The sequence below is a fragment of the Cyrtonyx montezumae genome, unplaced genomic scaffold (genome assembly GCF_038088225.1).
Source record: "Cyrtonyx montezumae isolate F1298 unplaced genomic scaffold, pur_monq_1.0 scaffold_14, whole genome shotgun sequence".
NCBI classification, from domain to species: Eukaryota; Metazoa; Chordata; class Aves; order Galliformes; family Odontophoridae; genus Cyrtonyx; species Cyrtonyx montezumae.
This window is the reverse complement of record NW_027071870.1, coordinates 15,890,058-15,917,571: the sequence shown is the minus strand read 5'-3', so window position 1 is coordinate 15,917,571 and position 27,514 is coordinate 15,890,058. Positions and strand designations below refer to the sequence as shown.

The 27,514-nt window shown below is 36.1% G+C and overlaps 1 protein-coding gene across 1 annotated transcript in view; it reads right to left on the bottom strand.

The window, feature by feature from the left end:
• Nucleotides 1–27,514, bottom strand: part of PTPRN2 (protein tyrosine phosphatase receptor type N2) — a 568,252-nt gene that overhangs the window by 382,876 nt on the left and 157,862 nt on the right. Inside the window, exons 5-8 of the mRNA XM_065731219.1 lie at nt 26,406–26,523; nt 21,254–21,416; nt 7,718–8,192; nt 293–547 (exon numbers count right to left, since the gene is read on the bottom strand). Coding sequence (XP_065587291.1) covers nt 293–547; nt 7,718–8,192; nt 21,254–21,416; nt 26,406–26,523 — 1,011 coding nt within the window. The remainder of the gene's footprint in view (nt 1–292; nt 548–7,717; nt 8,193–21,253; nt 21,417–26,405; nt 26,524–27,514) is intronic.

Genomic DNA, 27,514 nt, shown 5'->3' with positions numbered 1-27,514 from the left:
TAGAGTACACAGCATTAAGCAATTTGTCTTTCAATATAACTGAGTGTGTAGGTTTATCTTGTTTGTGAAGTCTGAAGATCAAATGTTCATAAACATGTATTTTAGGTAAATAAAGTATCTACTGTAAAAAGAAAACAACAAAGCTAATGCTTTGCAGCCTTTGGGGAAAACATACAAAAACCTTCCCTTCTGTCTTCTTTAAAACCAATCAAAAAAATGTCTAGCACTGAAGTAAAACAAAGGAAAACGAGGCTAGCTATCCTCCACTGTACTTAATTCTTACAATCAATACCTGGTATGTTAACGCTGCTTTCCATTAATCCAGTATGAATTTCTGCCCTTCCTTGAGCATCTCCTTTCTTAATTTTTGCTTCTGCTTTTTCTTCTCTAGTTTTTCCAGCACCATCTTCTGTTTTTTCCTGAATGCCAGCAGTCTGAATTGCATTAGCAATAGTATCAGCAATCTCATCCAGTTCAGTAGAGCTGAGATTCTCCACATTCACCTGGTGTTTCTCTAGGTCCTTCAGTATCCCTCTAATAAGTGTTTCTGGATCACAAAACAAAATAAGCACAAGATTTAGCTGTTTACAAGAAGCATATGTGCTTGTATCAGAAATATTTTTATTTCCTGAAAGATATATTTTCCTTTTTGAAAATCTTTTTTTTTTCAGAAGTACATACAAATTCAATACACAAACTGAAGTTAGCTGATCTCCTCACAAAAAACACAGTATTAAAAATGTTACAATTTAAGACAAGGTGAGTCTATGCTACTACAACCTATTAAGTTGTCCTAGAGAGTTGAATATAAAATTTTCACTTCTTTTTAAAAACTCAGCAGTGTTTCATAGTCCAGAGGGACTCAAAAACTGAAGACAAGAATTAGCACAACTCAATTTATTTTCTATGCTGCACTAAAAATCAGTGCCTCTATACAACAAATACAATAGTATTTATTAGATGGTAGGTTTATTTGCTGATTTGCTTTCTGCAACTATATAAAGTTTTGGAAAAGAAGCAGCCAGGTATTTTGTCATTCAATAAAAAAGCTTCACTACAGCTAAAAATATTTAATGCATGTGTATGTAATGAGCAAAATGGTTTATCTTGGAAAGTATGTATTTTGGCAAAAATTAACTTCACCAAACACTGTTCTGGTTTATCAGCTATGAACAGCGTGGAGAAAATGTTTTATACCTCGTATTACTGAAAGAAATTTTAAGATGACAGTCCAGACCACGAAAATCAAACAGATATATATTTAGAAAGCAAACAAACCAACCAACACCAACAGGAAAAAACCAACACCTGAACCAACATTAATGTGAAAGAAGTAGTGAAGACGAGAAAATTCAAGGGCAGTAGATATTAAGGGTGAACTAGAAGATCTAGTGTAGCAGCTATTCAAGAAAGGTAGTTTTTTGACTGCATATATCATTTAGTTCCATTCCATATAACTGTAAAATTCAGCATAATCTCTATTGAAGAAGAAACACTAAATTAAGGGCATCCCAAAAACCATTTTCAATCATGGCTCTGTTCCACTTATTCATGTTCTTCAGAAATTTAACATGCAAGCAAGAACCCTTTCACTGGTGCAAGAAGATGAAGTCATAGACTGCTGAATGTATAAATTCATACATAAGCAGTCTGAAGGTAACATCCAACCTCTTCTATCAACATTGCGAAATGCCTTACCACCTCAAGGTTAATCAAAAGATAAAGTACATTACTGAGAGCATTATCCAAACGTCTCACTCTAGTGGGCATGGAGCATCAAATCTAGGAAATCTGTACAAGTGTTTAAGCACCATCACAGTAAAGACAATCTTCCTAATGTCCAGTCTGACAAATGGTAAAACATTAAAATAAGAAAAGAAAAAAAAAACAACAGCAAAGCACTTCTGCTTCTCACAACACTAAGTAATTAGCAGTCGTAAGAGAGTTTCCCTCTCCAGGGAAAAGGCAGCAGAACACCTGTCATTTTGCAGGAACATGAACCAAGGATTATTTGTCACTGTGGAAAGAGGCAAGACATTGGACATTTCTATCATTTTCCTTTTGATCTCACGGTGTTAAAATCATAGAATCATCTGGGTTGGGAAATACTTTGAAGATCACCAAGTCCAACAAACAACTTGACCTACATAGGCCTATTGCTAAATCAAGCCCAGGTCTCCATGACTCACCAACAAAAGTTTCCTTATTTTCCCTGGATTCTTAAGTTAATAAAAGCCAAGATAGCTTAAGTATTCTAAATTGTGGGTTTACAGTTGAACAAATGTTCAGCAAGAGAGCTGAAGACTAAATCCCACAACCTGTGCCAAATTCTCTAGTCCATGATACTTGGACTGAGTCTGATACAGAACTGAAGTCTGATGAAAGCTAAGTAATAAAAAATGTTGAACGCTTTATTATTATTGTATTGTATCTAATCCCTGTATTTAGTGATACAGAAGAATAAAAAGACAAAATACTCTATTTTAGAAACATAATATGCAAGAGGAAATTGATTAAAACTTCAATACTAGTTTTCACTAGACATGACCAGAAGAAGAAAATTTTCTGGGAAGCACAACAGATTTTTAGTGGATAGCCATTAGGAGAGGGTGTTACAGTAGGCAACAATGCAGGAAATTAAGCTGTAAGAAATACCAGCACTGCCAGATTACTACACAAGTCTTGTTACTGCTTCAGTATCACTTCCAATCTTATGTTTTATAGAACTATCGACCAATAACATGATGTGACAGAAAAACCTGAATTATTGAAGCAAAAGTAATAAAGTCAGCAAAGAAAAGATAGAATATATGTCAGTTCAAAATCAAAACTAAAACTTTTCAAGTAAATGCTTAAAGACACCTTGCAAATACACTGCAGTAGGAAAAATTACTCTTGGAACAGTCTGACTACCTGACATCCATGCATCTACAACAGAATGAAAATGACAATGGTTTCAGTAGCTATTTTTTTCAAGAGCTTTTATTCACTTCTCCACTGATATGAATAACCCATGAAGTACAGCAGTTAATAATCTATGAATGAAATTTTGAAGTTTTTTGAATACCTCTAGAATAATATTTAGAATCATTTTTACTGCAGATGAGGGATCCATCTCTGCATTTCTAAGTCCACTTGTAATGGTGGAACGGTCACAGAACTTGTCTATAAGAAGATAAAATGATTTTTAAGAACAAAAGAAAAATAAGAATTTTTTCTAAGAACACATATCATTCATTATTCATATCATCATCCCTTCTAGACAAAGAGAAACAGCAGATTGGAGCTCTGTACATGAGTTTCCCACAATCCAGATGAGTTTCCTAACTATTCAATGATACTAACTGATTTAGGGTCACTTGCTCACCTTCCAACAATAGTTTTGAAGCATTTTCAATTTGTTGAGCTTCAGAACAGAAACCACATTTCTTTTCCTTAGCTTTAGGATGCCTGTTTCTAGTCAGAACATGCTGAGAAAAATGTCATTCTGCTGCTGCGATTTTCAAGCAATTAGGAAACATCTCACCAAGAAATAAGATTTATGAAAAAGTGTCAAAAACACTTACATGCCTAGTTGCTCAAGCTCTAATTTTTAAAAATTTAGACTCTTTTGGGTTTCAAGTTCAATAAATGCTAATGCTACTTTGAGTCCTGAACATTTATCTATTTTCCAAATACAGTAATAAGACTTTCGAAGTACTGCAGTGTTTTACATACTACAAAGTTTGACAAGAGGAGATGTTTCAAACTAATTTTACAAAATAGAACAATGATAAAAACAATCGAGTAAAAGTTGTATAAGGCAGGTTCATTCATTTAAGATAATCAAGCTAGTTCAAATTATTGGAATTCAGTAGCAGAGTCAAATCTAAAGTTGCTCAAAATTTGAATTCAAAAAATCATCAAACTGGGGTTTCAAAGAAGAAAGTAAGTTTTAAACCCCACAAAAATAACTTCCTTCTGCATTTGCCTGTCAAGTTTTATGCAAGCAAGTTACTGGCCATTATATCAATATAAAAAAAAAAAATTTAAAGCAGAATTATCTTTCAGGCAATGTATAATTAAAAGAGCTCTATTAAAGTAGCACTACTGAATTTCTTTTTGCTTGATTCAGTTCCTTGGCAGCCAGCTGTCAGAAGCAACTATTGAGCTGGTGAACAACATGTAATCAATATAGTGCCTTGTCATTTCCATTCCATTCCTTTTTTTCCAAATCTACCATTCTCCATATTTACTACTTTACACAAACATTATCTCGCCACCCCACTTCCAAAGGATTATTGTCAATAACCTTAAAAAAAAAAATAATAAAGGATATGAAAGATGGGGGGCAATCATATCAGAAACTGAATGGCCACTGGTTGTACTCCAGTTACTACTAACAAGCTCACTGCAAATCCTTTTGTTTCATTTAAAAATGTTGTAGAGGAGCCTCCTGTTCTTCTGACACTGCTGTTACTACTCTGGTCAGCAACACTCACACTTGTGCTAGTGTAAGTGAAAACCTAGGTGACTTTTAATGAACAAGAATGCTGAGGACTAAAGGCAGTAACCAAAGGTACAGAGGAGTACCATGTGTACAGTAGGCAGAGTCATCAAAAGTCTGTAACAGCCTGGTGAAACTGAGGTCTACACAGAGTCTTCCCAGTTTACTGAAATGCTGTTGCAAAGTGTCCATGTCCACTTTGTATCATGGTACCTGTGCATTCTTGTAATTCATTAGCAAACAATTTGATACGGCTAATACACACAAATAGAAATGCATCTGTTTACAAGTATTTTTGGACAATTTAAAGGAATTGTTATCAATTTTCTAAAATCAGAAAATATTGTTGTAGGAAGACTGAAAAGCCATGGGCTACTGCAGTGGCACAGCAGTTCAGCTGCGCTCACTTGAGCATCTGTGTGTCTCTGTACAACCTTTATATTCCCCCACCAGTCTTTGTGAAATTGAGTCAGCAATGTTCAGCCACGCTTCACGTTGCCTATATTGCAAACCAGACTTCTGCCTTAGCTTCATTTTCTTAAATGCAGAAGGCAAGTTCCCTTACACAGTTACCATAGAACTGTATTGACATTAAAAGCAGATACATCACAGATGATATAATTTTTAATATCAGCTTCACCGTTTGAACTCTCCCTACTCAGTAACGATAGCATCTTCGCAAGGAAAAAAATGGCGTTTCTTGCACAGCACATAAATCATTCTCCATACACCACTGACTCAACTGCTACAGCCAGTTTGCTCAACAAGTGCTGCAGCAGCAGTAACTTTGCTGAAATGGCCCTTCCTCCTTGTGATCAGCAGTCCACCAGGGCAGACTGTTCTTTTGTAACCCACCATCCTATTCAACTCACATCAGCTGCCATCAGCAGCTGTGCATCACCCAGATCAGTGGCCACAGCTTTTTAAGACAGAGAACACACAAATTCCGCTGTGCTCTATAAATATAGAAATGTGCTATTTTTGGAAAAACAAAAACATATGAATTACTAATTTTGTGACTTTATCAAAGCATTGGAGAGAGATATTCTGCAATACTTCCTATAGCAAAAATAAGTATACTAGAACAAATAATTTTTAACAGAAAAATTCTAAATAGTGCTGGTGCAGAATGCAGATTAATGATTCCCTGGTTGCACAGTGACTACAAAGGCAGCACCCACACACATCATTCTACTCCTAGAGGTAACAGTTTTCAAACCTGATAAAAAATAACTCCACGTTTTCTTCTCTTCTATTTCTCCCTCAGGGTGCCTTGTTAGCTAATTCACCTGCCACTGTTTCACCACAATTCTCAGTGCTAATCTGCTCAGTACCCTCTCAGCTGTTCTGCCAGACAAATTGCTATGTCTAATCCTGCACCAGATGCAGCATAGAGCTCATGCCACTGTCCTGTGCAGTTTTTGAACAGTTCTATGGTTTACAGAATGCGAGAGAAACAACCTACATACAGAAATCCTGAAGCACCAGAGCGACTGGAGAAATGTTAAAAGCAGAAAAAGATATTAGCCTGGCAAATCTGAACCCAAACCATCATCATTCTAATAAACAGCACTTTAAGCTACGAATATACTTGTATCTGACCTCACAACTTCCTTATAAGATTATTAAGTGGGTCAAAAATACAAAGGAATCCATATTATTTCCTACCCAAATGATCATAATTTTATGTCTATTTAACATTTAAAAGCTAACGCAATGGAAGAAGCTCCTACAAGGCACATTATGTATGTGAAGTCAAAGCAGCACAACCCGATGAATTGTGAAACATGTTATTCCCTCTAAGTGTTAAGCATTTTTTTCCCAGTTGGCACCTACTAGGAAAGGTGAAGTGGAACAGCTGGAGGATAATGAAACCAGCATGTGCCTAGTTTGTTTTGAGTCTAGCAACAAAATTGTCTAACCTATGCGAGAGACTTACAGTGCCACCTGGATTTGATTTTACATTATAGTTCGTTCTTTGAAACCTATTATCTCTGGGCACCATACCAAGAATGCTTTCACTTCTTTAGATTGCAAGCATTATCTTTCCTGGCCACAACTTTGATGTTTTCATGTGTTCTGTTGTTTTGTTGTTGGTGTTGCTTTTGTTTTACCAAAAAAAATAAAAATTAAAAAAAATGAAAAAATCAAGAAGAAAAAGGGAAAAAAAGCACCAGAAATCTAAGAAAAATAAACAGTATAGATGATAGTAACTACAAAAGAGATTCAAAGAAACCTGCTTAAATACAATAAAAATCTACTGGCATAGAGGTAAATGCAGTGTAAGAGATGTAAGTGCTTTGCAATGGCCAAGGATCAATTATTTCATTTTTCAGACATTGTGTATCACTGGAATAACATGACTAGTTAGGTTTGTTTGTAGAAAGACTGAGTGACCGAGAGTTATTTTCCAAACTCAACCCGATCCCCTCCCACAATATGAAAATCTGCCTTGCAGTACAAAGCAGCACTCAAAATGCATCTTGGTGTCCTATGAGATATTGCATTGCATGTTCTTTTAAGTATCTTTCAAACTATCACATACAAAAGATATCAGGATCCAGTCATAGCTAAGCTTAATTAGCAAAAAGAGAGAAAAGCAAAACACAGCAAATAAGTGGTAATAGGTGGCCCAGCCAAATGTAGCTCTAGTTCCATTTTCTTGTAGAATCATAGAAACAGTGAATACTCTGAGTTCAAAGGGACCCATAAGGATCACCAAGTCTAACTCTTGTATTACACACAAAATTGAGATAATTTTCTCCTCCACGTGTTCTGTGTAAAAATCTATGTCTGTGTTAATTTCTGGATCTAATTTTCAGTTTTACCCATGGTCCTTGAATTTCTAGATAAATAAATAAAAATGAACCAAAACAAGGCATTCCTATATTACCTACGTATGGTGTGGGATGCATTCATAAGAACAGATGCAACGGCAAAGATATAATTATGTATTGTTTGTAAAGTGCTTTGAAAGTATAACAACTTACATAAATGCTATGGTTTATTGAGTGCCACGTATATCTCATACATATGGAAGGTGGGTTGAAGAATGTGGGTAGATGTTTGAAAGGAAAGAGGGGTTAGAATGGTGAACATTATTACTCTAAGATAGAAATATGTCAATAGTAGGAGATAAATGTCAATGTCTATTTATATTGAAAAAAAAAAAAGCTCAGTGAACACGAGGGAAACTTCAGAAAAGATAAAATAAATAAGTACCAACTTTACCATCCACTACCCTCAGTGGGTCCTTTGGATCATTCTGGGAAGCAGACTTCGGATTCGGCATTGCTGGGGCCGGCCCCAGCACTCCAACAGCAGACTGTGGCTGCAACGGTTTATTCGTTTTGAAATCTTCTGCTTTTCCTCTGGAAAAACTTCCATCAAAAGGACTGACTTGAGAAGTGTAGAATCTATCAGAATAAATGTGTGACCCTTTAGTCCTACTGTGAGAACTTTTATCATTGCTTTGTGCTGACAAGTTCTGAGTGATGTACGTATGCAGTGCAGCCATCAGAGCTTTTTGGTCAAGCCCTGCTTCTGGCTCCATTGAGTACTTGTCTGGCTGAGGCTGGTTGGAGGTCATCCCATGGAGATTTTCACCATACTGTTGATGCGATGTTGAAACATGGGCCAAAGGAGTTGCTCTTTCTTTGGATTTTTGCATCAAGTAGTACCTAACAGGATCATTATAGACATAGCTCTGGAGAGAATAGAAGGTAGAAAGAAAGATCTGGGTCAGTATTTCTTCATAACAATTTTTGTTATACAAGAATCACAGGTATAAGCCATCAGGAAAACAAGAAAGAAACAGAACGTGTAAGGTGCAGGGAGGTGGTAAACCTCACACTGTTAAGTTTTTCTCAAAGAGGCACTATCAGCTTGGCAAAAATTTTGCTAATCAATTCATTACATTATTAAAGCAAGAGAAAGAGATTAGAGAGAGGAAGAGAGAGTGATAAAATTCAAACGATGTTAACTATGTATGCACTGATTGTATTCATTTGGACAAAGAAAATTCAGTAAAATCAATTTCCCATTGTATTTTTATAGAAGTCTGAGAATAACTCTTATTTTTTCATACTTAGGACAACCTTGCAAGAAAAAACAGAAATACCATCTTGTAAGGAAGAAAACTATTTCATATATAAAAGATATTTTGTTCTGTTTAAAATTAAATCTTTGAATTTTTGACTAAATTAAATTTGTAATCAGGATATCCTTTGAAAGAATAAAGAAGTGCAAAAGCTTTTAATTCATTGATTATTTTTAAATAAAGCAACTCAGCAAATTAAACAAAAAAAAATATAAGATGTTTTAATTACCCAAAAGCCACAAGGTAATTAGAAAAAAATGCTGGAAAAAAACTGGTAAGAGTGGGCTGCCACTCAAGCTTTCTTTTCCCAGTTTCAGATTTTCAAAGATGCAAAATGGAAAATTCAAAATTGAAATAACTCTATCATTCTCGTTTAACAAATTTTTGTAGATGAATAAATTTAGTTTTAAGGACAAATTCTAAGTGCCCCATAAACACTTTAATCTTTATTCAGTACTTTAAACAACAACAACAACAACAACATTATTTACTATTACATAGACCGTAATTTAATAATAAACAAAATATTTTGATATTTTGTTTATTATTAGACGAAGATTTAGATTGTATATAAGTAAAAAGTTTTTGACAGTGAAACTGGTGAGGCAGTGAACAATTTGTCCAGAGAGGCAGTGGACGTTATTCACTCAACTCTGGGAACACCCAAGGTCAGGCTGGCTGGATGAGGCTTGAGCACCTGACGGAGCTGTAGGTGTCCCTGTTCACTTCAGGGAGTTGGACTAGGTGACCTTTAAGAGCTCCTTCCAACTCAAACAATTTTATGATGATTTCATGATCACATACTGCAACATGTTAAGGAATATGTCCTGGATCTCTGGTGTGGATTTTTGTTTAAAGGGTCAGAAAAAGCACACCTCAGACAGCAATCATTTCATCTCTCACTGTTGTGAATTATAACAGATCCCTGATGAATTAGCATTGACAAGAGAACAACTGGGGACAGAGAGAGCTGAAGCATACAAAGACATGCAGAAACTGTACACACCAGAGGACAGCAACAAGTAGAATTTAGCCTGAAAAATAACCTCACTGTTTTTAACGAATACTATTTACATACTTAATGGCAAATCCTGGATGTGAAAATCTACTAGTCACAAACATTCATTTCCTAGTGCCAACATGTCTTTGCATTGTGTAATTAACTCTTTAATGATACTACCCAGAAGAAACCACAGAGGATAACACAGATGATTCACACACACTTTGTCTCCATTCCCTACCACCTCATGCTTTTTTCTTTGATGTCTTTTGGAGGACCTTTTGGGGACAAAGGCAAGGAGAACATGAAGGGGGAAGAGGAAATTCCCCATTAAAACAGTGGAAAGCATGGAATCAGCTAAATCCATATCATGTCACTATACTTTGAGATCTTTCACCTACATCCATTCACCTCTCTTAATTCTAAAGATTTACTAGCAAACCAGATATTAGGGAAAGTATAGCTGCTAGACATTCTCAAAGCACTTGTGAAAGGTTAGGGTCAGGTGATGCGGGTTGGCTTTTGATGAGCTATTTAACAAGTCCAAACAGTCTTTAACATTAACAAATTTGTGATTTCCTTCTCTTTCAGACAAGACCATATTGAAAGAAAATGCAAGAGAAAAACCAAGTGATTGTACACAAATTGCATGTATATGAGAGCCAGCCCTGGGCTCAGAGCTGCACCTTTGTCAAGAAGGGGCAGCCGCTCAGCAGCTTGACAGGTCACACTTTGGGCAGTAAGGGATGAAATATTAAAAGTTCTAATTAAAGCTCAGCATCAACAGCTCAGCTGTCTTCACAGTGCACTGTTACCAGCCCGTCTGATGTAGCTCTGTCTGACTTAATTAAAGGGCTTTCACAGCTGTATGGCAATCCTCAACCTGGGTAAGAAAAAAAACCAAAACTGTTCCTTGCTGTTTGGCATCTCAAACAAAACACAGCACCAAAAATGTATGTGCAAACAACTAATACACAAGATAAAATTTAAATAAAAGTGCTGCAATGGATAATTACACTAGAATGAGATTTTGCTAGGTGGCATGAGGAAAAAAATATGTATTTTTTACAGAAAGAGACAGGAGAAAACATCTATTACACATAGTTCAGTGACAATTTACATCTTACATTATTAATAAGGAAAGTTTTCCTCACTCCAGACTCCTGAACATGGATATTGCTAGTCTGACTTATTTCAAAGTTAGATGAGATAACCCATGGCCAATGAAAAGAATCTGTACAGTTCCCCCAGTTGGTGCCTTTGGAGACCCTGCTAACATCATGAAGAACAGGAAAATGGGGACCAGGGAAATTTTACAAAAGAAAATTCATTTCTACACTGAACTGCCACTAATTTCAAACAAACAACAAAAAAACAAAACAAAACAACCAATCAACCAACCAAATTAAAAAAAAAGAAAACACTGAATGAGATGTGCAGAACTAGGAAGTAATACTATAGTATGTATATAATGATTAGCAGGCTCTCCCCTGTTATAGAATCATAGAATCCTTGGAGCTGGAAGGGATCTTTAAAGGCCATCTGGTCCAACTCCCCTGCAATGAACAGGGACACCTAGATCTCCATCAGGTGCTCAGTGCCCCATACAGTCTGACCTTGGGTGTCTCCAAGGACGAGGCATCCACCACCTCTCTGGGCAATTTGTGCCTGTGCCTCACCATCTCCACTGTTAAAGAGTTTTCCTTACATCCAGCCTAAATCTCCCCATTTAGTTCATGATTAAGAACAATTTTTTTACAGATATAATGCTGCTCAAAAATCTCATGTTACTAATACAACATCTTTAAAAAGTACTCTGAATTGCTAAAACACTCAATTAAAAAAAAATCTTATTTCTCCATCTCACAAGGATTTTTTTTCCCATTCACCACCTTTCAAATAAGTTATCTCGATAATTCACACATTCTCAACCCCCTTATACACACTAACCTTTCTGAAGATGGAATTGTTAGGGTGATGTCTTGTATGGTTTGGCTATGTAAGTAACTGACATTTTCTGTATGAAAGTTCACAGAAGGGCACATTAAATGACACCCTGCAAATGCACTCTAAGTCTATGAACTATTTGTTTTGTTTAACAAAAAAGTAATTTAAAAAAGGGACAGGATGAGATACATACATCATAAGGCTCAGATAAATACTGTGCAACTTATCCAACAAGGGGCAGATTGATCTGAATGTCTGGCCAAAGGGCAAAAGGAATGGAATTAAATTTATGACAAAATACTTCATTTCTTGAGAATACATTTTCTTAATCTTAAAGGGAAATATGCTAAAAGAAATTCCTTAGGAACACAAAAAGAAGAAAATACCTTCCTCACCCAGTTTCATTTGGCTTTTTCTCTTCGATAATTTTTCAGGTATTAATTCACATTTGCTACTACCTGATTGTGATTGAACTGTGACTCCATGTACATTATTTACTGTGCGTATGTGAGACAGCGGCAATACACTCTCCAAAATTAAAAAAAAAAACTACAACAACACAGAACAAACACTAGAACCAGACTGTCCCTCAACAACAGTGTCCAAGGGCTACCAAAATTAAAATGTTTTTGTGCTTTAATGCACTGTGTGGAGGGAAAGAAGTTTAGCTTTTTCTACCAGGACCAGTGCAGGTGCTTTGCAAAGTACATGCAGTCGCCTCGTACCCACCTGCTACATGGGAAATAACATACATTGACCTGAGTCACTGTCTCACAGACAGCACGGGGGCACTGTGAGTCTGTACATGTCTATTTACCTTTGCCTTGAGAAAAATCCAGCTGACAATGAAACTTGAGGGCTGTACCAGTGATGCGGAGTGGATTACAGTGCAAAAGTTCCCAGGTTGGAGCTGGGTAAGCAGTACAGCTGTGTCCTCACAGTCAGACCTGCACAGTCCTACGCTAACAAAGCTTTAATTCTTCCAGTCTGTGAGCTGGTGTATCCAGGAAGTGCTGCACTGTGAGGAGGACAGCTTAGCAGGCTTCAAGCTACCTGAAGGGGAAATTTCTGCTCTACAAGTCTCTGCGTGCTGTAGATGTTACATACATAAATTCATTCTAAGGCTTGTCTGAAAATAATAAGTAAAGTCAAAGAAAAAAATTCAATCTTCTGAGCAGTAGAGGAGCAAAAGTATTTTCCACCAACTGATAATAGCCTTTTCAGTTACAGTAGACAGTAATATTATATCATGCAAGAAACCACTGCATAAAACAAACAAAAACCCAAAACAAAACAAGAAGGACTTGGAAGATTAATTCGTAACCCAGAAAGTAGTAAAGAGGCCAAAGCAGTGCCTTCTGCAGCAATGGGATGCTCTTAGGCCTGTGGTCTTTTGACAGATTTGTAAGCCTAAGGCAACAGGGACAATTACAGTCATCTCATAAAGCCTATTATTTCACTAATAATTTTCTGTAACTATCTCATATTTTCTTCCTGAGAATTACAACAGCTTTGAAACCATTTAAGAACTACATCAGAGAAGTAAAGATGGCAAAGATTGTTAATTAACATCCTGTAGTTTGCAGTGTCAAAAGCTTGATCAAGCAAAAGAGCTCCTCAGAGCCTCCTTTGATCAAAACTAGCGATGACTTTGCTTCCTAATTCTGGTTGTGGAACTGCAGCATAACAGGATTGTCTGGGGGTCTGCCTGTATATCATTCACTAATCTACATTGCTGTAATTTCTGGTGGCAGATATTTGATTGTGAGCAGCATATTCTACCATTTTTAAACAAAATCACCTCTAAAATAAAGAAGAAAGAGAGGATAACTATGTTGGTTTCTTTCATGTATAAGTAACTATTTAAAAAATTCACTTTTAAGTCTCAAATGTTAACAGCCATTCTTGGTCTCCTTTGAGATGTTCTTAGCTACACAGACTTCCCTGCATAAATAATTCTTATCATTAGTAGCCACTCCTTGTTCTGCTGAGGAATGTGCTAGCTGTTTGTTCTCTCTGTTTCTGACAGATCTCCATCCATTGTGAACTGAATGAGATTCAAAAAGGATAAGTGCAAGGTGCTACACTTGGGTTGAGGTGATCCCAAATATGCATATAAGCTGGGTGAACTCCTTTAGAGTAGCACTACAGAGAAGGACTTGGGGGTTCTGGTGGATGAAAAGCTGGACATGAGTCAGTGGTGTGCTCTTGCAGCCTGGAAGGTCAACTGCATCAAAAGACAAGGAGCTAGCAGGGCAAGGGAGGTAGATTACTATTCTCCTCTCTTTTGTCCTCACGAGGGGCAAAAAAGAGGGAAACAGTACAGAGCTCCCAGCACCAGAAAGACTTGAAGTTTATGGAGTGGGTCCAGAGGAGGGCCACAGAGATGATCAGAGGGCTGGGGTACCTCCTGTATAAAGAAAGGCTGTGGTAGCTAGGCTTGTTTAGCTTGGAGAAGACACGGCTCTGGGAAAACATCATTACAGTGTTTCAGTATTTGAGGGAGTTTATTAGCAGGAGGGGATCCAACTTTTAAAATGGTCTGGTTAGGTAGTAGCACAGGCTGCCCAGAGAATCTGTGGATGCCCTATCCCCAGAGGTGCTCAAGGCCAGGTTGGATGGGGAGCTGGGTAACCTGATCTGGTGCTCACAGCTGGGGAGTGGTAACTATATCATCTTTAAGATTCCTTCCAACTCAATTTATTGCATGATTCTAGGATTCCATTGGATAGAATAACATTTCTAAAATAACACCTTTGGTGTAGAAAGAGTGCGTGTAAGCAGGCACTTGTTTGACCATGCTCCACATGTCCATGCCACTGCAGTCTGTCCTGCTTTCCCAGTAGACTCCACTTCTAACTATCCTCCTGGGCGAGAAGCTGTCTATTCTGTGTCCATGTGTACTCAAATGCCAAGAGCCAGAGTTGTACCACGAATCCTGCGATGCACGTGGCATATGCTCACCCTGGCTACTAGCTTGATGTAGGGACAGACAGCTGAGGCATCTTCACCACTGTCAAGCTATTAGATCAATCTTCTCCCTAACATTAATAACAGGAACCAATGAAGTGACAGTCGGCCCCCAGTGGATGATAGAAACTATGCAGAATGGTGATGAGTGCTGATAGATATACTTGGGTTTGTCAGCCTCCCTCATCTGAGAACAGTTTGCTCATATGTCAATAAGCCTGTTACTTAAGATTTCAGTGAAAGATGTTTAAACACATTTTCTCTAGACATATGCTGGTATATTGAGTTAACTCATTATCTAAAAATGATTTACATAGAAACATGAAAATCTTCATCCGCCAAATTTGAGCACATTAGCACCAATCCAACATATTTATAACTTCAACATATGAGCCTAGAGACTACCTTTATTCAAAGAAATATAAATGAACAGAGATCTGTAGTATTCATGTCTGTAACAATGCCTCCAAAAAAACCTGGCCATTTGCTGTACAACTGCTTGAGGGCATTTATCATCCAACTCAAGAAAAAGAAATTGTTGGATTGTCCTGAAATTTATATAAAACCACAGTCACACAGATGTTAAATAAAGCAAGATTTCAAGTTTTGTGAACTCTATCTCCTTATTTCTTATGACCTAAAATGGAATACACTTCGAAATTTGTATAACCTCCACTACCTTCTTAATTATAGAAACAGGAGCCTCAAACACATGGCATTTGGGAAATTAAAGACTTGATTTTGAAAAGGTGGTGAATCTGAAAAAGAAGGAAATCATTCAGCATTTGAGATTTTAAAACTATCAATTAATGCTTTAGTAATTACTAGGTAATTACTAGAAACTAATGAATCAGCTTTATAAAAAGCCCCAGACCTGACACACATCATTTATTAATATCATTTCTATAGCTCTTGCACCCTCCAATCATTGTACAAACAATTAATCCTTACAAGATGGACATGTGATAAGGGATTACGATTTCTGTGTTAGTCATAGAAATGTTGTTGACGTCATTGTACACAAATCGAGATTGAAAGCACGGGCAGGTGTTACCTCTAAGGCTTAAAAAGCATGTTACTGGCACTAGAACTTCACTTGCTATTAATAATATATTAAGCTAAAAAATTAAGCTGCAGGTCATGTTAGATCACTGAAGTCTGTATTTATGGTGCAAACAACCTGCATGTAATTTTACTAAGCTTTGTAGCCATGATTCCCTCAAATGTATGGATAACAAGCTTTCCCATAAGAATTTGAAATACACATCAGACACATTCAGATGCTGAACTTACAGCATCTAATTTTATATATTTAGGTAGCTGTAAATTCATGTATTTCCATAGTCATAGCATATTCTTAACATGTGTATATATATTTATTTAGGTATTCTGAGTCATATATATATTTATGCATTTCAAGTGATATATAGCTTGGAAATTCCCTTTCCTCTGTTCATAAAATGAGCTTAGGCTGACTTGAACTAACACAAACATTGGTATATTTTGAATGAATTCTCCATTTATTGTGAGCTTTTGTTTGTTGTTTTGTTTTATTATAAGAGGACTTCAATGTTTCTATTTAACAGAAAAGAAAATGATCAACAGATCAACTACTCACCTGAGGCTTAACTTCTAGTCTGCATTCTATCAAAAAATTCATCCATGACCATAGAAAAGCCATCTAATCATTCTGTGAAATAGGGATATTAGTTCTACCCTACTTTCTAAGTGCATTAAGTAAATAAGTACATCAATGTTTTGTGACATTCAGATGTTAACTCTAATGGCTGTTGTACAGATATGCCAATAGGCAGGAAATTCTGTGGCTTCAGGGTGGTACTCCTCTATCAATTATTCCTGATATTTTTATTAAACTGCTTATGCACAGGGTATATTAAATTTTCCTTCCTTGTACAGAATCCCAATTATAGGAAATATTAATTTTAACATTTATAAAAGCAGAATTTAAATGTATACACTGCAGAAATGTCTTTTGCTTTTCAGCACTCAGCCACCAAATCAATTGATAATCTGATTCTGTACTGTATTTTAATCAATGTTAGACAAATAAGGGTCCTGCTTTTTTGAATTACAGCACCAGATTAAAATGAGCAATGATTGCATAATTTCTTACTAGTTAATCAGCATAATCACTGTTTGTAGATAAATTCAGAGTATATCTTTCAGCATTTTTGTGCTCTGATTTTCTAAAACAAATAATACCTTTAATAATTATCACACATCTAAGTTCTTTCAGGAGATCAATTACAACATGACGAATAACCGATTTTCAACTTTGCAATCTATTGAGTGCTCTTCCCTAATGTGAAAGGGGAAAGTGCAATACTCATCCTTGTACCATAGGCTGAAATATAATCTTTATCAAATGCCTGCAGGCTTTGAGATTGCAGCAAATAACTCTGCCTTGAGTGTTTATTTGCATCTTTTCTCCTTTCAGCACCATTGTACTGCTGATCTACCAATCAGCCATTGCTTGCTGCCACTAACCAGACTCTTATTTCTCTTTATTTCTTTTGCTATTTGTGATTCTTTAGAGATCTTTATTAGTTACTTCTTTAATGTAAAGAAAGATATATATATTTTTTCAGAATGAAACTCCCCGTGGACTCTAGGTTAATCAGTTTTCTCTCTACACTATGTACCAGGGCCTAAGAGGAACACCAGCCTAAGGAAGACCTTAGTTGCACATAGTCCCCACATCTAAGGACTTCAAAAGTCAAGTCAGACTGAAGGAGCAAGAGCAATACATTTCTTCTATCCCTAGAATACATAAAACAGAGACCCCTGCAACAAGAAGTGCAACCTTCTTGTAAGTACAGCAGACAACTTTCTTAGTCCTATAGCTGATCAGAAGGTTTTCTGGAGGAGTTGATTGAGTACCAGGCCCAAGAGGAAAAAGAGCAAGAAACAAGGGGTAAAATCTTCCATCTAAAACAAACCCACTGCAATCCTACAGTACCAGAGCAGAAAATTTTTGCTAGCTTGAGGCTTCAAAAATTCAAAAGTCAAGTTACCACAAAGCGTGAGAATATGTTAAAATAGTAGTTTGAAGAAAAAGCAAGCCAACCCAGCTGAGTTATTTTTATTCTTTTTCTGGATTTGAGACTTTTAAGGTCACATTTCACATCTTTTTCTGCAATGACTAAAAAATTATTCTCAGTCGGATGAAACCAGTATAATTGAAATCATCTGTAATTATTAAACTACATGCATTTAAATTTTGAAAAAAAAAAAAAAAAGACTGACTGCTACCTAGTGCCTGGGGTAATGGCTGCTGAAAAGCAGACCAAAACAGCATTTGTTTCCATCCTGTTCAGTTTTGCTGCCTCTCTTTTTGCTTTGCTGTAGTGGTCACTGTAGATACAGCTATTTTTTTTTCATTTTTTTTAATTCTCTTACCTAAAGTTTTCCTCAAGGCTTGGCACACCCCCCACTACGCACTGCCATGCAGAACCTATCAGCAGGGCTACTAGCAGCATCAGTGCAAGTGAGATGTCCTTCTACAGCTGGATGGCCTTAGTAATATTAGCTGTGTGCTGTCCCTTATATCCTAGCAAAACTGTTTCTCAATCTCAGCAGAAACAGTGTTTTTTCAGGTCCAGGTTTATTTGTTTTAATTAACTGGACAGGAGACAAGCAGAAGAATTTGCATCACTTGAAGCCTTTGCATTTCTTGCTTCAGTAGATTAGATAAATCAAGATCTCTCACGCTGTTTGTGTGCTTGGCAGTATGTTGTTTTACATACCAAGTATGGGTTTAATGGAAAGGAATCACAGAGACTGATAATGCAGCATTTTGTGAATGGTAAAATCTTCATTAAGCCCAAATGGAAAAAAAGAAAAAAGAAAAACCAACTAGCAAATGTTTAAGTAACAAATGCCACCAAGTGCTCATTTTCTGAACAACTCTTTCCAGCTGAACTAAAGTGAAATGTTCTTTACAACCTTAATCCTCAGGAAACAAACTCACAACATCTTCCAATTTACTGTTACTTATCCACAAGCAGAGTAATTACCAGCTGGTGAGATTACAACCTGCAGAAGATAATGTCTCAATACTGAGAAAAAACTATCTCAGTGATTCAAAATCCACTCAGAGAAGCCCTTGCTATAAAAGGTAAAGTTGCATGATTTAAGCTAGGTAGTGCTCTTTCTGTCACGTCAAACTTCTGGCTGACAGTTGTTTGAACACGAGCAATATGAAGCGAGCTTTTAAGTTTTGCTGTACTTCATTGTAGAGCTTTGTGCAAAACTGTATGGGTGCTCTCTGCTTGGTAATTGTAAAGCCCTATAGTTTTATTCTGACAACACACATGTGGAAGATAGTAGAAAAAATGAAGACCAAATGTTTCTAAAGCAGTCATTAAAAATTTCTAAGTTAGGATACTAAATAAAACTTTTTGATTATAACAACTGCTTTAAACTCTCACTTTTTTTCTTCCTCTTAATTTTGGCTGGAGTTCTCTGATGACAGTTTTGGAACAAATCAGAATCCACTCTGGGAGGCTGCCTAGAAGCAGTGCATTTCTGCAAGATTCAGCTATACTTCATAGAAGGTGAGGTATCAAAGCAACCAGAGTGGCATTACATTTCCTGCTCTGACAGCAAGGACAAAGTAAGGGAGGTAAATATATACTTGAAAGAAAATGATTTTGTGAGAAAGGCAAGGGCCCTAAAGCTGCAATTCTAAGTAAGATAAAGTGTCTCTGTATTAAACCTTAATTTTAATCCGAATAATGCAAGAAAGCTAAGAAGATAAGAGCTTGCTACAGTTATATAGCATAGGTGTATATAGGAACTACAAAATAAAGCACTGAGATTCTCTTGAACATGCAATAAAAGAGGTTAATACAGTCATTTACAACTTAAAGTGGTATGACCATATCAAATGCTTCTACAGTTACTTTCCTTCCTACTCATCTCTAGTCATTGATTTTTACATTTTTTTTTTCTGCCTCACGAAGGACCAAACATTGTCTTCTATTTTGTTTAAAGTTATTCCAACAATGACCCAGTGAATCAAGGTACAAATACTGTGTCCCTCTTGTTTCTTTTTAAAGAATAGCAGTCACATCTGATTTGCAGAGCAAAGGGCAACTTCTCCAAGATCATGTAAAATTCATGATTTATTACTATTTTTTAAGATATTTTCTCCTTTCTATTTTTTTTTTTAATTTAAAATTAAAGGTAACATGTCTGACTCAATGTCTGCGTTCTAACATTCTTCTTAGTAAATAAAGCATACAGTTTGCCTCTATACATGTCTCATTTCCAGATTTTCTCGTCTTTATCCCACTCCCCCAGGCTTCAGAGTGCCCATTTCCATGGCAACACTTGATAAGGTTGGTGGGTGGTGTTATCACAGCAGGCTTCCCCACAGAAGGTCTCAGCCATATGGATTATTTATGAACTTGGATGACAGCACCAGACCCACTGAAATACTTCTTGGGCAAGATTTTTCTTCTCTCAAGCCAGTGATTCAAAGCAGGGCATCCTCTCTGCAGTCAGCATCCACAAGTAATGAGCTGAGGCAAAGCACACCAAAAGTGTTCACTCACCCATCCCCAAAAGCTGCCTCACCACTGCCTGCAAGTTTCTCTTACTCCATATGAGCACCCACTGGCATATGCCACAAATTGTAACCTGGTTGCACATGCCAAACAGTGAAACTGAAAATCTGCAGCTTCTGAACAGAATACTATTTCAGATATCCCACAATTAAATAGCTGATACGACTTTTACTGCTGTTGGGCGTTGCTGATGCATATACACTGCAGTAGATTTATGTTTCTGTGTTAGTTCTAGAAAAAGCTGGCAGTTTGGCTTAGACATATTTTTGTCATCTGATTTTTTTTCTAAATGCTCACTTAATTTGTTAGATGAAGTTGTTGCACTGAAATTTTGTTCATGCAAATAACCCACTACAATTTTTTTTGTAGGATCCATAAAACAACAGCCTATTTCTTCAAAACAATATAGTTTGTACATGTGCATATTTTTAGTAAAGTATCTAGGGTTATGAGGGCCTGTCACAAGCATCCACTTCATCCAATTATTTTTTGGATTTTATCAAGCTCAGTCCTAGAACCCAATAGATTTTTTTTTCTAGGAAAGAAAAACATTGTTTCAGTTCTCAAATAGGCATTCCTGTTTTTCTGTTGTTGCCGTTGTTGTTTTTACACCGACAATATTCACGATTTAACGGATGTGATTTCTCTTCCTAGCTGCATTTATTATGTACATATCTGCATCTTAATTGATTGTGATAAGCTTCCTTTATGACCAATAAGAATTAGGAATTTTTGAGGCAGAACTGATCAGATTTATTGTCAAAATCTACTAAATATTTTTAATAATTGTACTCATATAATCATAAAAACCACCAAGAATTGACAGTGCAGTTTAGCCAGCTCTGTTTAGAGGAAGGGTTCAGGTAATGTAACAAAGGTTTCAGATCAGCAGGTGAAGGTGTTACAAACTTCATCTTATTCTCCCTCCTTCCTAATATATAATCAGACTCTATGTAAGTTAAAATGTTCCAGATTGCAAGAGCTCTATGGTGTACAGTGCTGAAACTGACTATTCATTTGAGGTGGTCTTGCAGTTATGATAATCAATTGGAAGAGACCCTACAAAAAAATGTTAGGTATCAGGATAGGAAAATAGAAAAATAAAGAACATCCACAAGAGAAGAAATCTTAGAATGTAGAAACTACATTAAAAATACAACCTTGACAGAAGCTTTATCATTCCTCTTCCTTGGATACAAACTTGTAGCTGCTGATCGAGAGAGAAGACCTAGATATTTAAGATATTGCTGAAGAGACTCGGCCAAGTTCACCTCGTTTTTCAGATTAGATTTTCTTTCATTATCTTCATTCTGTTCCAAAATCCTGCACAGAAAAAGCAAATAAATATCATCAGCCTGTGCAACATACATGTCTGAAAAAGAAATCAGTTTATACAGCAAAACACTGAAATCAGTTCTGTTAATGAGTCTTTAACAAAAAAAAAAAAAAAAAAAAGACACTCTAAAAGTCCAACAACCACAATTATACAGAAAATTCAATGCTTCAAAAGAAATAGCTCAAAAACCTGGCACTACTGAGAATTTATTGCATGAATCAAAGTTAATGTTCCAAGAGTAAATCAAATAAATGCCTACATGGAGGCAGTCAAATTCAGAAGAAATTTGTAAAACAAAATGTAGAAAGAAACTATGCATGACTAAAATGCATCCCAAAAAAAGATAAGAGATGGCTCTGACTTCAAAAATGTGCTAGATGATAACAAGAATCAGTGCTATTTTGGCTGCACGTACTTATCCACATACTCCTGGACTAAGCAGGTCAGCTTTAGCAAAAAGCTTAACAAAAAAATACTGAGCTGGAAAACAGCATTTTATGTGATCTTCTCATGCACTTGGGAGTCACAGAATAGCAGTTTCCTGACTCTTTTAGTCAGATCTTAGCAATGTTTGTGAAGAAGAGCTAAAAAGTTGATTAAACAACAGCAGTGTTGAAGCTCTTATACAGGATTCAAAGTGATGCGTGCAATGAATCTGAATTATTACCAGCTCTCCTCATCTATCTCAACAACATGTCAATGATTACGATAATTTAAATGTCAACACCCGCAACTATTTCCCTCCACATTCAAAACAGCAGAGAGAGAATCCTCAGTCTGTTTCCTTGCCCGTGAGTGGCATACTGTTCATAGAATCTTTTGAGTTGGAAGGGCCTTTTAAAAGTCATCTGGTCCAACTCCCCCACAGTGAACACAGACACGTACAGCTCCATCAGGTGCTCAGAGCCCTGTCCAGCCTGACCTTGGGTATCTCCAGGTGTGGGGCATCCACCATCACTATGGGCAGCCTGTGCCACTGCTTGTTTAGAGGGAGGTGTCAGCATTTCCCACCTACGTGCTCACACACTTCTTCAGTGAAGAACAATTCCAGGTGGAGAAGATTTCCAGCTCAGGAAGACAAGGCATCATTTCACTTTCAACACTTTTAGGCCACTGAAAGCTCATGTCATGGAGCATATTTATGGACACAGCTTGAAAGACAACCATTATCTCATTTTCCAAATCTTGGGTATAATTATATTACTTGATGCAAAGTAGAAGTAGCATTTCCTTCAATGTCCATAGCCATATCAAATGCTTGTCTTAGCTGATTTCATACCAATAAATAAAATTAATGATCCAATTTGCTGCGGTGGTGTTGCAACCAATAGTTATCACAGGGTTGCTCATTATGAAGAAGCAGAAAAAAGCCTCCACCTCCATCCACCAAGGGACAGATCCTAAGTGTGGAAAATCTCATTGTGTGCTTGTGAAGAAACAGATGCATCATGGTGCAGGAGGCCGGGATCTGACTTGCTACCCTAGCTGGTGTGCCTTGGTTTCCCCATGTTGGAGGGTGGATGCACAGGTAAAATTATCCAACTACTTTTCAAATTTAAGCCAGGCTAAAACTGTTCTGCACTTTTAGAAAGAGCTGGGCAGTATGCTTTCTGCTTCAATAGACACGAACTAATCCAGAGGTCCTCATCATAGAAGGTATCCCAGTTCAAAGCACTCATCTCTCATTCATCAATTAATTCCAACATCTCCTTTCTTCGCTAACTTTGAAAAGGAAGGGGAAATGGTAATACTAGACCAAATTCTGCCCTGAGGATTTCCACTAGAACTAATGGGAACTGAATGCTCAGCTAAAAGACAGTATTTAGGTTAGCTTTTCAAACTATTATTTACACTATATAGTTGCTCTCACTGGTGCTAAAAGCAAAATCTGAGATGTATGTTTCCTAATTTTTCTTATGCAGATAGCAATTGATTTCGAATTATGTTTAAATTCCATATTAGATGTAAAATTTTATATTATAAACTAACGACAATTAAAATATAAAAGGATTACATTTCAGTTGAAAATAACTTTAATAAAATCTTACAAATACATCTGAAACATTTCCAGAATCTTTGTAGTTCAGCAGTATATCACTGCTGTTCCTCTTGTTAATGCAGAAAGTCAAACACATTATATAAGCTATTATTGCAACTGAATTAAAATATTTCCTTTAAATTTAACAAAATTATATTGGAAAATGATGAAAGAGCAACATCTTAAAGCTCCCAGTGAGTATGAGAAATGACTGCCAGTTGAGTTCTTGTACGCTTATTTGGAAGTATTTCCAGTTTTAACTCGCTTTGAAAAATGACTTTGCATTCATAGAACCATAATGTTTAAAGACAATAACTGAAATAATTATTTATCCACAGAAATAATTAAATATTTACTGAAAAACAGCATTTTGCAAGCTTTTTCATGGAAATACATGAGTCTCTGCACCTCAGAAATGGTGTTTTTCTAGAATGTACTCTATTAATAAATACCACAATTTAGAATAAAGGGTTTCTCCCTTTGCTGTTAGAATCTGATTACTGACTTAATGATGGTTTTACTAGAGAAATAATGCTATACCCCACTTTATACATTGAAGCTTGTTGGAAACGTTTGTGTTTTTGCCTAATTGCACCAATGAACACAACTGACATTTAATCCCTGGGTGCAGAATGGATTTTTTTTCCTTTATCTTGGATCCTCTTTTAAGATTTTTATTTTTTAATTTAACAAGGGATCAGGAAATGCCGTGTATACTCCAGTTAGCCACCAAAGAATGAACTTTCATCTTGAAATCAAGCTCCTCGTTTCAGGGTTTTCTTTAAGATGAAATCCATGTCTTCTGTGCAATCAGATTTCATACGCTGTAATTTAGCCTAAGTCAATTTACCTTTCAAGTGTCTGGGTCTATCTTCTCGCTCTCACTAACTCTGTGGGGATTAATGACTCATTAACATGACTTCATATTGTCTTATTACACACTTTACCCTTAATAAAAGGTCTTCCTGCCATAATGTTTCTTTGATAATGAGATATCCACACTAAGTTGCTTTTTTAATTATTTAATTATTATCTGATAATCCTTTAGCAAGTGTATGTGCACAATGGGCTTAAAGCAAATTGTATTAGAAACTACAAGACAGGGAAAAAGTTCCTACTGTTCTCTGACCTACAGAATACATTGCAAATGGACAACCAGAAAAAACAATATTTTAAACTGTCGGCACATAAAATAATGCTTTGAGATGCACAGCTTGGTAACTTCAGAAAATCTATTCACAACGGGACCTGCTATAAGTGGAGCACATTTGAAAGTCTGATATACCTGAAATGTCAGTACACAAAATATGTGTGGTTTTTTTTCCAAGTATATTTCTAGTAAAAAATACAAAACAGCTCAAACCCGATTCCAACAAAAACTCCTAAAATTGTTCATTTGTTCCTAATCTAAATCCTACATTATTTTTTCATAACTTATACATTTTATTTTTGTGCAACTATGAATTGGGAACACTGCAGAGTGTAGATTTGATTTTGCAGAAATCTGGCCTATTTTATCTTAATCTCATGAATAAAAGTTCTAGATATACTCATTATATTAAAAAAAAATCCCATAAAGATTTTCAAAATCATTTCTGATACAAAGTCATGGCATTTAGAGCATCTAAGCAATGAGAACAGGGTTTGGATTATACCATGTGAAGTTATCAGCTTTATGACAAATGATAGATTACTGCCTTTTATACAAGTTAAACTTCTATCTTACTGCACTGCTGAAGTGTATGATGCTGTGATTTTAAGATATGTTTCAGTTTCTTTCATATTAAGTGGTTCAGAATATGTGCAAAACAATGGGATCAGACTATGAATTAAATCAAAACCAATTGAGGCAAACAAAGCCTCAGCTATTGGGCATTTCCAATTGTGGTGTTATTACTTCAATTAAAAGAACAATTCAGCACAGAAAGTGTTTCTTATTCTTTGCTGTTTATGAAGATCCAACAAACAGTATCTTGCCCTTAAAGGCTAGAAGTTTAAGCTTCATTCCCTTGTGAAGAAAGTTTTTCAGTGAAATGCAATTTCTATCAATTTCACTGTTTTTGAGATTGCATTTCATTAAGATCATATAGGAAAAATCCAAATTCTCAATTTCTTGACACTTAAAATTTTATGTGGTGTTTTAAAATTTCCTTCTTGGGGACTGTGCAATTGACTTGCACTTGAAAACTGCAAAGACAGAACAGATTAAAGTCTATTTACACACATATGAAGAAGTATATATTTATCCATGATTTTTTTGCATATATGAAGATGATATAATTACATGCTAAACATTCATATTACTCTACACAGGTACAGATGCTGTGTCTCTTGCCACCAGTAATCCAAAGGATAGTGGTTTCTATAATGTAAGGAATATATATACACATCCACAATTTTTCTGCCATAGGATCTTCTATGAATCTCTCCTTCCTGGACAGATTTTGCAATCAAAGCAAACTACTTACAAACCTCAAATCTGTTACAACTGTGTATTAGAAAAATATGCATTTGATATCACTGTTGTAATTTGTTAACTAGAATCTCATTCAATTCTTTTGTTTGCTTTGTTTATATTGGCTTATTCCAGAACAAAATGCTTCCTGTGAAAGAGCTGCTTTACAAGTCTCTCTTTTAAAGCAGTCTTAAGTACAGCTGGCTGAACTGAGACTTGAAACTGCATTAATGGGTAGAAGACTTGATGTTTGGATTTCTGACACAAAACTAACAGAAGACCTTAATATTTCCTTAACCGATGATGATTAGAAGAAAAGGGATGAGGGATTTAATCCATTCTATCCATTATTTTCCTAACAGTTTCCAGTGCTGTTGTACAATTTTTTTATAGTTTAGCAATGCATTTAACACATCTTCAATATCCCATCATTTACCAAGACTCTTCAAAACCTACCACGCAAAAATGCCATAGAAGACTTACCTTCCTGTGTCAGATGCTTCGGATGCAAAGAAGTCAGGGTGTCTGTTGTGGACTTTGTGGATGTTTGAGAGTTCCTGACCAATAACATGCTGTGTATAGTCATCTCGCCAGGTAAAACCTGAAAAAAGACAAACAAACAAGAAAGTCACTGTCTACTGGAAGTTTGTCAAGAGTATGTCCTATATAAACAATATAAGAAAGAAAAAAAGCAGCCTTGTTGAATTTGATTCCAAGAGTGAACTACAGACTCCTCTCTCCTGTAAGAAATTTTATTAACTGAGTTTTTCCTAGCTTGATAGAAAGACAGAAGATAACACAGTGAGATTCTGAAAGGCTTTATCTTTACACAACTCTAGCTAGTTACAATTTTATATATATATATAAAAAAAAGAGCTCTTTGGAGATAGCTATAGAAAAGAGATATTTCACTAGCTGGCCATTAAAGGGCAGAGCATTTTAATTCTGATTGCTAGTATCCATCAAATAGTTGCTTCCAGAGATGATTTGTTCACTTCTCCTCCATTCACACCACATTGCCCCTTCTCAGCTCTCTCCATTAAACTACAATTTTAGACTACTAAGGAGATAGTATTGCAGTGGAAAGAAGTGTGCTGAGTTTTAATATAAAACATGTGGAGGTCAATTTATTTTATCTTTATATTAAATGTTGTGACAAAGAACTTTACAACAAGGGGAAGTGAAACTGCAAAGGCAAATTCCAGTAATTACTCATTAATTACATGCACTGCCAATCTCATGGTAATTATACTTAGAATAATGATATAATTATAAACATAATTGTTATCCGATTTGTAGATTTTAGACGTTACAGCAATACTTTAGTTCATAGAACTTGCCCACGTAATTATCTGTAATTATCTAATAACTAAATATCATATAATTGCAGTGAATTTCTTATACACCATGTACAATAAAACACCACAAAACTCTCAAATGAATATTGATAAAAGTCCCAGATACGGTGATCTTGCTACGAATTTCCTAAAAGAAGCCACCTACAGAAAAATCTACCCTATATGCAGATAGGAAGAGATGTAACTGTTAGAACCAGCCTTGGAAGAGGCATTTCTGTTTCAGTTCCTGCTTCA